The following is a 12,179-nucleotide window of genomic DNA, read 5'->3' as shown; positions in this document are numbered from 1 at the left end:
TCATTCTGAGATATATTAGCAGGAGTGTTGTAAGTGAGACACGATAAGTAATTCTTCTGCTCTGATTAGGCCTAAACTGGAGTATTCTGTCCAGTTCTGGGTGCCACATTTCAGGAAGGATGTGGACAAATTGGAGAGAGTCCAGAGAAAAGAAACAAAAAATGATTAAAGGTCTAGAAAACATGACCTATGAGGGAAGATTGAAAAAATGGGTTTGTTTAGTCTGGAAAAGAGAAGACTGAGAGGGGACATAACAGTTTTCAAGCATATGGAAGTTTGTTACAAGGAGGAGGAAGAAAAAATGTTCTTCTTAACCTCTGAGGATAGGACAAGAAGCAATGAGTTTAAATTGAAGCAATGGACATTAGGAAAAATTTTCTGTCAGAGTGGTTAAGCACTGGAATAAATTGCATAGAGAGGCTGTGGAATCTCCATCACTGGCGACTTTTAAGACCAGGTTAGACAAACACCTTTCAGGAATGGTCTAGATAATTAGTCCTGCCATGAGTGCAGGGGACTTGACTAGATGACCTTTCAAAATCCTTTCCAGTTCTCTGATTCCATGAGAGTAACAATAATACACAGCAAAGTGATTCCTAGAGTGTCTCCCTGTCCTCACAGAGCCCTGGAATAATGCCTAAAATGGTAGTGCTAACACTGTGAAATAACAGCAGCAGTGTGGACACGAATATATGTATATACACCACATTACACCTATGTCCAGCACAGTGTAATGTGGGCACTTCGAAGGGCAACAGGAAGCATGTATGTGGTCTCATACTCATCTGTGCTGGCACAAATACTCATAGCCTGAGTCTCCATGTAGACAAGCCCTGGGAATACCATCAGGCCACATTACAGTAGCATCAATATTGTGTTTATTTTGTAAATTATTACTCGTTAGTTAGTTATCCTAAATCTTATTGAGTCATCACTGAAATACTGCAAGGGGCTCTATAAGGAGGATAAATAATAATGTAAAAACAGAACAGGTTAGCTTGGTGCCATCTGTCCTAAGGCAATTAGATGGCTGTAAGGTTAGTAGTGAACTTGATAGTTTTGGAATAGGGAATATAGGAACTGTAGTCTCTTGGGGCCAATGCCCTAAATGCACACACAGAGCCCCCACTGAAGTGCATGGGAAATGGTATGCACTCATGCAAGGAAAAAGTTTGATCCCTTGTGTAACAGCCAGTAATGAAAAAAAAAAAATGTCCAAATAAAAATTACAAAGGATTGCGCTTGGGAGCGTTGTCTTTTTTGACATTGATAGTTTTTTTGTTATGGTTTCTGTTTTCCCCACATCCAAAAGCAAAGTTTTCTTGACTGTGAGGAGTAATGAATCATGTGCAGAGAGAGTCTTAACTCAGAACTTTGGACATTCAGAGCTTAAGACACCATCTATAACAGGGAATGTATAGGAAGGCATTATTTTCAAGAAATAAATTGATACCATAAGGAGAGAATTCTCTCTCCCTCCTAATCATTTTTCCCTTTCATGCCTGTCACCAACTCTGAAGCTATCATGTTTACATATCTGCTCTGGTAAGTTTACACGTCAATAATTCAGAAACAAACAGCCAACAACTTGATGAGCATGTCACAGCAGTATCTGTCATCTTGTACTGTGGAAACGTATATCTTTCTCATACTTCCCTCCCCATTATTATTCATATTACCATAGAACAGGGTTTCCCAAACTTTGTTCGTGGCTTGTTCAGGGTAAGCCTCTGATAGGCCACGAGATGCTTTGTTTACCTGAACATCCACAGGTACGGCTGCTTGCAGCTCCCAGTGGCCACGGTTTGACGTTCTCGGCCAATGGGAACTGCAGGAAGCGGTGCAGGCCGGGCCACCGCTTTCCGCAGCTCCGATTGGCTGGGAATGGCGAACGTGGGCTAATGGAAGCTGCAAGTGGCCACAGGTACTGCTGATCACAGCTCCCATTGGCCAGGAACAGCGAACCATGGCCACTGGGAGCTGCGAACAGCCATACCTGCGGACACTCAGGTAAACAAAATGTCTCGCGGCCCACCAGGGGCTTACCCTGAACAAGCCATGAACCAAGTTTGGGAACCCCTGCCATAGAGCCTATGAGCCCTATTGCCTGATGATACCAAGGGATTGACGTAGGCTTAGACTGTGCCCAGGAGAAACATTCCAAGCCACTTTTCTCCTCTTCTTGCTCCTGGGGAGTAGTATTGTATTGGTTGTCTATGCCAGCAGTACGTCGCTACCCTTAGCCAGAAGGACAACAGGAACAATCCACCCATTCCCCATCCTCTTGTTTTGGGGAGAAAGTAAGTTTGCATGTAGCCCTGCATATTCTTTCATGTATGAAGCTAAGATCCAGGTAGCCCTCAAAAGTTGAAAGGGGTACTGTTTTTTCTGCCTCTCACAGACTCATGGTCTGAGTCACAATCTGACTTTATAGGTTTTCAGGATTCAGGTTTGGAGTGTAAGATCTTCAGGGCATGATCATCTGGTTACATCTTACTAAATTAATTCCATGTCACTGCCATTGGAGGGGCCTTGGATATTGGTGCACTTCTGGCCCTCTTGTTTTGTGCTTGTGGCACATGATAGTTTAGTCTCCTGAGAGCTGTAATACTTCTGTAATACAACACTGATTGTTGGTGTGGGGGTTACAGACTATGTGACCTTAAATCTCAACTTTTTTTAAAAAGTGTCTGTAAAATGCTGTTCAGATCTATAGCACTGTAGTGTATGTTTTGTTTTGTTTTGTTTTTAATTACCAACATCTTCTGTGGTGAGAGTTCTGTCAAGATAAGCTTTGTCCTTTGCAGGAAGTAATGCTTCCCTCTGTTTGGTCTACTCTGCTCTTATCTTCCTTGCAGAGATGTGGGCAGTATCTTTTAATGTTATAATTTCTTTGGTATTTGTTATTCTTACTCCTATTTACAGTCTGATGGCTACACCATTATCTGATTTTTTAAAAAATACATCATGTTAACTGCTTTTCTTACAGATCCCTGCAGTGTTCTTTCACTGATAAACATGATAACATGAGTTTTGATTACTTACAAAGTTTAGGGGAATTTTGGAGACAAATTTTGCTTACAAATGAGCTGAGTCAGCTAATACAAATTTATACTCTAATCTAGATTCTTGCCCTTTTTCTCTCTTTCGAGCCTAGAGGTGTGCCCAGCAACAGTGGATCAAACTCAGTGGTAAATCAAAGGGAATCTAAGATGGTATAATTCACACATTCTTCTGGTCTCCTTGGCTTTGAAACTACATCAAATTAGATTCAGTTATACTCAGCCTCTCTTACTTCCATATCCACTTAGCAATATACAAATTTGTAACCTACACTTCTTTTCCCATAATCTCTGAATTTGGCCAGGCGGGAGAGGTCAGAAGAGAGGTGTAGCAAGAGAAACTATGAACTGAAGGGGGTAAGAAGGCATAAATTAAAGCAGAAGCTGGTCTATTTCCCACATTCCTATTCTATTGTCCTGAGGTGGCCTATTTTAACCTATGCCTTCTCTTTGGTTCGTTTCCCTCCTATATCTTCTGTCCCATTGATATGTAAGTTACACCAGTTTAGACTTCCTTAGGCTACGTCTACACTACAAGCTAAGAGTGTGATTCCCAGCCTGTAGACACATAGTTGCAGTAGTTCGATGAGAGCTAGCTTGAGTATAAATAGCAGTGAAGTTGCAGTAGCACAAGCTTCAGCATAGGCTATACCAGTATCGGTACTTCCTCGGCTAGTCCGCACTGAAGTCCATGCTGTCACAGCTGTGCTGTTACCAGTACTCAAGCAAGCTGGCTCAGGGAATCTCTGTACTGCAATTGGAAGAGCGATTTCAATGATATAGGTAGATATACCTAAATCATTACAGCACCTTTAGACCCCAAGGAAAAAGTGCAAATTAAACTAGTTTATATTCCCTTGGATTAATTTAGAATTTGCCACAATATCTTCAGCATTCTCAGTGAACAAGACAATTCCTTTTCTTGTTAAGTAACTAAAAATCTGATTTATAGCCCTATTTCTTCTAACTTTTTTCACCATTTTAGTAGTTCACCAAATACAGTTTCCTTTCCCTGTTTTTCACTTATCCTAAATATTTTCTCTTAAATGCCTTCAACTCTGGCTTCGTTTTACTGATTTATCACCTAGCTGTTTTTCATTTCTGTTTATCTTTTGTAACAATAACCATGCTTTCCTTTCTTCTTCACAATAGTTCCTGAAAATCACTCATGCCCAAAATGCTCTTTTCCCAAGGCATATGCACCTCCCCTAATATCCTTCCTCACCCGTCAATCAGGCAGGAGGAGGCATGCAAAGATTGGTGGCTTCATCATCTTCTCAAAATTATTCTGCAGTCTGGGTTCTCCTAACCAGAATAAGATGTTTACCATCCTTTCCATTTACTAAAAAAGATCACTGTCACAGCCTATTACTGAGTCTGGACTGTATTTGATTTATGATGCAAATCTCATAGAACAGCAGAGAAGGTCCCTATTCCCACAGTCTTAGAAAACGGACTCAGAGGGTTTTCAGGCAGTGGCCAGAGACTACAAGCTGCTGCTCTCAGTGTCTTTCAGGGAATCCAGTAGTGCCACGAAGTATTGAGCAGTTTCTTAAATGTGCTTCCGATCAGAGAGCTCCTGGCCCCAGTTAGGTTCCTCTCTGGGGAATTAATATGTATTCAGACTATTTTTTTCCAATATTTATTCACTTCCTGGGAAGGACACTGCTATACAGGCCCTGTGTCCACATTAACAGCCCCCGTAATAATGGCAGCTGCACTTAGAGAAAAGTCTTGCCTGTTAATTCTTTTCCAAGGTGTGGCCCTCCTAGGACTCCCCTGTGCACACGCACACTCTAACAAAGATTTTAGCTAAGAGGGAGATCAGGCAAACTATCTCAGCTCTGGAACTGATTGTAGTAGAATCATAAGGGAATGGCACAAGAGCCAAAAGTATTTTAAAAAAATGCATCCATACCTCATCCTAGGAGACAAGACACCCCACCCCCCAAGTCTACACTAATGTTGCACAAGGTTGAATAATGATTAGCAAGTTAGAAATATATTCATCTAACTATTTTCAGCATGAATTCAGAAGACCTATTTGGTTTCATTTGCAATTCTTACCCTTATGAAACACTCTATTTCTGTCCCCCTGTTACTGTTTTGTTTTTCATAACATACCTTCATTACTGTAGTGTTGTGAGATATGGGTATATTTAGTCTTACTTTAAGCAGTAAATCAACATCTTTCCAACTTCTGCTATTTTAAAGAGCTAATTTATCAGATTTTGGCAGCGGGTTTCTAGTGAAATTTACATTGCTTTCTTCCTTTCTTTGTTAATTTGATGGGTACTTTATTTTTTCTATTTCTACCTTCAAATTCAGATAAATGAGAACTTTTAGCATTCAGTGATTTCAAAGTCACAAGGAAATTCTCATTGAGAAAGATTAAAACTTGGGGTTTTTTAAACTAGGAACGTGATAACAAAAGAAAACAGATCATCTTATTACATCAGTAAAATATCCTGCACTGCTCTCTACTGGGAGAGTGGAATTTAAAGTTTTAATGTCCTAAAATGCATCTAAAACTAGTTTACCAGTCAGATTTATCGTTAATGTACCATCATCTTTTTTTAAGTGATCAGTAGATAATTACTGAAAATTGTTTTTCAGGATCTTATATTTTGAAATCCTTTTTTTTCATTCTGAAAGATAGCTTTTTAGTGTAAAAATGTTTTAAAGAAATAGAGTGTATAATTAAATCTAAAATATAGTGTCGGGAGGGGAAGTATTACCTCAATAAAAGAAAAGATTGGTGAAGTTAGCCGTTACGGACAATAGACAAAATACTGCAGGAGCCCTAGACATTATTATTTCTTTATTAATATGTATCTACTTAACATGCTAGCATGTGATAAGCTGGTCAGGTAAAAAGGATTCCAAATTTAGACAGAGTTTAAACATATTTGGTTGTGTTTCATTTAAACAACAAAAAAAGCAAATGTTAAGAGGCCTCTTTTTATGGAAATAATAAAAATGCAACTGGGCTTCAGCCAAAGTGCAGTTACAAAGGCTCCCGTTAGCTTCAGTGGGACTTGGGTTGGCCCTAAATGCACCTTGCTTAAGCTGAATCGAAACAAAAGTCTCAAATGTAACTGTTTTCAATCAAGTTCTGGAGGACAAATGTTTCCCACCCCGAGGGAAGGGAGCTGTTTTCTAGCTCCTTGCCTGACACAACCCTTTGGGCCAAGTTTCTCTTGTTGGGCTTGATCTTCCTCCTATTGAAGTCAGTGATAAAACTTCCATTGACTTGTGTGGTATGGGATCATGCCTGTAGTGTACTAATTGGCATGCATTAATTCTTCCCAGCTGGGCCAAGTTTGTTACCTTGCTAAGGGCAGGGCAGGTAAATTTGCTTCTTCTAATAACCTTTGATCGTAAACTCTTTCGGGCAGGGACTGTCTTTGTGCTGTTTGTTTATACAATGTCTGGCACAAATGGGGCCCTGGTCCCTAATTGAGACACCGAGGTGCTACCACAATACAAATAATATCCAGAAGGGTAATCTCTGATGAGTTCAATACATAGTTGTATATCAATAAAATGCAGTATCTGTGATGTAATAATGGGGTCAATAGTGCTATAAAATACATTAGTAACTAACAGTAGCAAATAATAAACAATATTATAAAATGTCAAAGAGAGTAAGACCGTGTCAATATGTTTTAAATATACAAGTCTTTATTATGGAGTCTGACTTGACTTGTCTCACTCACTCAGGATCATTGACTGGATTCCTGATAGATATAGGTGCAAGTCAGCTCAGCATGAGTCCATGGTTAAAAGCACAGCTTTTGATTAATCTGTGGAGAAATAAATGTTTGGAAGAAAGGCAAACAACAATTCAAATATGTAATATTTTGTATAAAAATGAATCAGCTTTACAATAGTTTGTACAAAGTGTTAAAATTCATCAATTTTGAAAGTCCAGCTTCTTAAAATATACACATGAAAACTTTACACAGCATTACTGAATGTTCACTTTAGCTCTAGACTTGCACTTGAAATATTTGACAAAGAGAAATATAGTCACATAACTATTATACTGTGTGCCTTTTTGTTTGGAATGTTTTTAAAAAAACAGAAGGACAAATCTGTTACATGAATAACTATTTTATCAGTTGCAAATATCAAATATCATTAGGAAATGTGATCAAATAAATATCTGTATTTTCTCCAAAGTCAATCCATGCTGTAAAAGTGAGTAATGTGAACAATCTCATTTGTTTATTTCAATGGTGCCCAGAGGTGTTAACCATGACTGGGGACCCATTGTGCTAGGACAACACAAACACTAATCTCTGTGCCAAAGAGGTTACAATTGAAAACCCTAAACCTGCAAACACTTACATCAGGGCCGGCTCTAGGTTTTTTGCCGCCCCAAGCAAAAAAAATTTGGCTGTCCCTCATCCCAGCCCTGGGCTCCCCCCACACCCCCCTGCTGCCCCAGCCCTGGGTTCTCCCCCCCACACCCACACCCCTGCTGCCCCCAGCGCTGGGCTTCCCCTTCCCCCCCACCAGTGCCCTCCCCCCACCCTGCTGCTGCCCCAGCCCTGGGCCCCCTCCTTCCTCCCCACCATTGCCCCCCACACACACCTCCTGCCACTCCAGCCCTGGGCTCTCCTCCCACACACACCTGCACACTCCTTCCACCGCAGCCCTGGGTCAATGGTAACTCGCTCCCAGGAGGGTCATTCAGCAGGAAATTTTGGATGTGCACAAAACACAAATAGGATTGGTTCCGATATGGTTACAGAGCTGCAGTAAAGTGGAACAATTTTCAGCTTCTGTGATTGGAGGATACCTGGATGCATATTATAAGACTGTCCTCCAAATATATGAGGAAAAGCTGAGGTGCCTTTATTATTCTTTTGTTCCACTCTTTCTTTCTATGGGGAATTTGCTAATGCAATATCACTGTCTTCCTTTAAACAAACAAACAAACAAAAAGGCAATGGCTGTTGCATATAGCAATTCCAGTCCTAATAACCATGGGAAGCATTTCTTGCTCAATTTTATTCTACTTTTTCTACAGCAAGTTACAGTGGATCGTATATTTGATTTGGGAGAATGAAAAGTAACAGCTGCCCAAACTGAGCTTGAGTACTCCTGAATTTTGAGGTGTTCAAATCTGGAAGGCAGGTGCTCGGTGTGTGTGTGGGGGGGGGGCTGTGGCTCCGCGAGGGAGCACGGCAGCATGTATGCAACAGCGTGTCTGGAGCTGCGCGGAGCCAGACACACTGGTCTGAGTGGCACGGTAAGGGGGCTGGGCAGTTGGAGAAGGGGTAGAAGGTTCCAGGGGGGCAGTCAAGGGACAGGGAGCAGGGGGGATTGGATGGGGTTAGGGGCTCGGGGGGGGCAGTCAGGGGACAGGCAGCCGTTGGATAGGCATGGGCGTCCCAGGGTTTGTCAGGAGCAGGTAGGGGGTGGGGGTCCTCGGGGGAAGTTGGGATGAGGATCTCCAGAGGGAGCAGTTGGGGACAAGGAGAAGGGAGGCATAGATAGGGGGTGGGGTCCTGGGGGGCAGTTAGGGGCAGGGGTCCTAGGAGGGGGCAATCAGGGGACAAGGACCAGCAGCACTTAGGGGCAGGGGTCCCAGGAGGGGGTGATCAAGTAGCAGGGGGGAAGTTGGAAGGGTTGGGGTTTCTGTGGGGGGCAGTCGGACGGGACTGGATGGTGGCAGGGTGGGGCTTCCCTCCCCCTGGATGTGTCCGTTTTTTGAATGTTAAAGTATGGTCTCCCTACCACTCTCCACCCTGGCACATGAGGTCCCACTCCTTCCTTTCCAGTTGGTAGTGGCCAAGGGAATGCTGGGAAATGTAGTTCTTTCCCTGGGCCAGGGCTGGCTCTATAGGCAGGGAGCTAACCAAGGAACTACAGCTCCCAGAGCCGACTGTTGGTTCTCCACTCCCCTGCTGCCCCTGCAAATGGGCTGCCCCAAGCAGGTGCTTGTTTTGCTGGTGCCTAGAGCCATCCCTGCTTACATGTACTTTACTATCATGAATAGAACCATTGAAACCAATAGGACTCCTGATGGTCTTGAAATTAAGCACGAATGTACGTGTTTGCAGGATTGGCCCCTAATATTTGACAAAGCTCAACAATTGGGCAAAATAAACAGAAGGAAGCAATTGAAAAGAGAGGATGATGGCAACAGTGACAGGAAATATGTTGTTACATAGACAAGCTATATGCACCTCTAAATGGTTATAGAGTCAGACTTTTTTCAGTTAGGTTTAGAACTGATCAAAAATTTCTGAATTTGAGTTTTTGATGTGGTTTTCGGTTGAAAATTCAGTTTTAATGAGGAAAAAATCAAAATATATAATTCTTTGCGGGTTGACCAGCTCTAATTATAATATAAATACTCCAAAACATAAAATATGTTTTTTGTTCATGTTAAACTGTGCAAAGTTTGTAGCTTTACACTTATGTTTTACCCAAAGACCAAAGGAGAGTTAATTTGCAGAGGTCATGGGTGAGACATGACAAACACGTACTAGTCAATTACTAACATTATTACAAAAATAAGAACATACCCTGAATGAAACAGCTGCAGTCAGTGGATACAGATACAGACAACTTAAATAATGACATTAGCCCATGAACTCAGATATTGCATGAAAATATTGACATTTATGCTACAAACTTCCATTACGTTTTTAGAATGAAATGTATCCCATATCTTTTCCTATGCTGCATACTTTATTATGTGTAATCTTGGATTCACATGCAGTATAAAATTGTTGAATCTAATAAAACTGTTGTAGTGATGCTAGATGTCAAAACTAATATTAATCATGAGACCACTGCATTACAAATGATTGGAAGAATTCTGATTAGTTAATTTATCTTCCATAAATGTTGATGTAACTGACAAAATATGTCCATATAATTTATGGGAAATGCATCGTCTTCACTGTTTATTGTTTTTGGAAGATTTTGCATAATCTATATTTACATATGTTTGAATGGGTTTGTCCTGTAATCATGTAAGCCTATGCTTGCAGTACTTTATCTTTCTATTTTAGGATGTCTGGCCCCCTCCCTTTGCTCCCCATGCCCAAGTACGCGGTCAGAATCAAACCTGAGAAATATTAAAATTAAAAAAGTTTATTTCTACTTTGGGGACTGTTCACTGTGGCTGTCCAAATACGAGCTGTCATTTGAAATCCATGTAAATCAACAGTACCTATACAGGATTTTTTACTGCTGTAGCGAGGATTTCCAGATCCATACTGCTCCAATGTACGTGTACATGTGTATGTGTTGATACGCAACAAGCGACAAATTTGATAGTGATTTTGTTTGGCTTTAAACTTGTATTGAGAGGTGGTGGGCTCCTTAAGCTGATAACTCTTTGGACATGTGGGTAACCACATAAAAGTATTAAGAGGCCACCCATGGGAGAAATTCCCATGTGCTCACACCTGCACAGCCATTTATTCATGCCACCTCCACACACCACATCACTCAATACCATCCACATTGAGAGTATTACACTCAATACCACCCACATGGTGTACTGTAGCAAGAAATTAATGAATTCTTATCTTATTCCTAGGGAATTAGAAGAATATTAGAAAACTGCTGTAACATGAGCAACTTGTGAATTGCTTTGAAGTCACTTTAAATTTACAATTCATGCACCTCTCTGTGCATTATGTATGTTGGTGCAGCTGAATGAAAATCAAATATTGCACAAAGAAACCTGCTTTTTTATTCATATTTAGAGTATGTGTGTATATGTATTTCACTGATTACTATTCTTAAATTTTTCCAGAGTCCCCAAAACTTACATGTCTAAATCATCATCTTAAGTTTTTGTGTTCTTCTTTTCCAACAGAATTGTGCATAGGCAAACCCTCAGACATGGGTGCAAAAACCCTGTAATTTAATGTCGAAATCAGGTAGCTAGGATATAATGTGATTTAAGCCCACAAACACAATCTGAGCATCTCCACTGCACCTTACACATGCAAAGTTTTGGAAGCCAAGCAATAAGCATGCAAATATCTTAAGAAAGGTGCTTTTGGCGTACAAATCTCGAAGATAGGAGAGGTGTCTTTAAATAATTGAGCCTCACTGCAATTTTGATGTGCATACTTTTTTTTTGTTTAAAACAGGATCTTGTCAAATATAGAGCTAAATTAGTAATATTCTATATTGTGTAAATTGTTTGAGTGTTACTTTTGCCAGTGTAAGTCAGAATCTATTCGAATGAAGTCAATGTATTCCACAGTGAGAGTGGAATCAGTCCTTTATTATCCTTCACATGCTTGTGAAGCAACAGTTCAAAACTGGTAGCACGTGCTAAATTTATATCTTGGAAACATCTTATTCACTGGAGCTTCTAAAATACTTGTACTGTTCTATTCCTTCCCAAAAGGCATGACATTTCCCTTATGGCAATGCCAGGGGAAAAGAGTCAAATTATGTTCTACAGAGGGAAAGTACCTTGACCAGAAATCCAAGGACTTCTGTGAATCCAAACCAAGTAAAATGGGTTTCAAAGACTGCTTCAAAGAACTTTGATGTTTCCACTCTGATTAGGAGTTTAATTTCTGTTGCCTTCATTTTCTTTGATTAAAAATAAGTATATTAAGATCCATCATTAGACAACAAAATCAAGTGCTGAAAGAATTGTATTTCCAAAATATTATTTACAAAGTTAATTAGTAAATTGTGCCTTTCAGCATATAACATTTTTCTCACAAATTACAACATTTTCAGTTTCTTGGCAGTACAGAAGTGTGAGCAGCCCCAAAGGTACAGAAGTTGTGAGAGATGCTGTTAGAAAACTAAAGGTAGGAAGCATTTATAATATAGATAAAACCAATGTGTATCATGTTATATTATATAGCTCAATAAATGACTGTGGACATTTACAACATGTCAAAGCTGTGACTTTTACTAACCTCGCTAATATATAAATACTTCTGTATTGCATATATACTACCAGATTCTACTCTTCTGCCCAAATGTTTTGAAGACTGTCTTGCTAGGAAAGATAACTACCAATAGTAGCGTAAAGTTCAGTGCCTTCCTGTATAATACTTCATTTGGCAAATGTTTGGACCTTATTCTTTCTAAATTATTTATCAACAGTTTAAT

At 40.2% G+C, this 12,179-nt stretch overlaps 1 protein-coding gene across 1 annotated transcript in view; it reads left to right on the top strand.

Moving 5' to 3' along the window:
- Window positions 1-12,179, top strand: part of GULP1 (GULP PTB domain containing engulfment adaptor 1) — a 286,451-nt gene that overhangs the window by 198,973 nt on the left and 75,299 nt on the right. Inside the window, 2 exon segments of the mRNA XM_030580450.1 lie at window positions 11,799-11,816; window positions 11,819-11,872. Of these exon segments, the coding sequence (XP_030436310.1) occupies window positions 11,799-11,816; window positions 11,819-11,872 (72 nt within the window).

The sequence above is a fragment of the Gopherus evgoodei genome, chromosome 11 (assembly GCF_007399415.2).
Source record: "Gopherus evgoodei ecotype Sinaloan lineage chromosome 11, rGopEvg1_v1.p, whole genome shotgun sequence".
NCBI classification, from domain to species: domain Eukaryota; kingdom Metazoa; phylum Chordata; order Testudines; family Testudinidae; genus Gopherus; species Gopherus evgoodei.
This window is presented reverse-complemented; position numbering and strand designations above follow the sequence as displayed.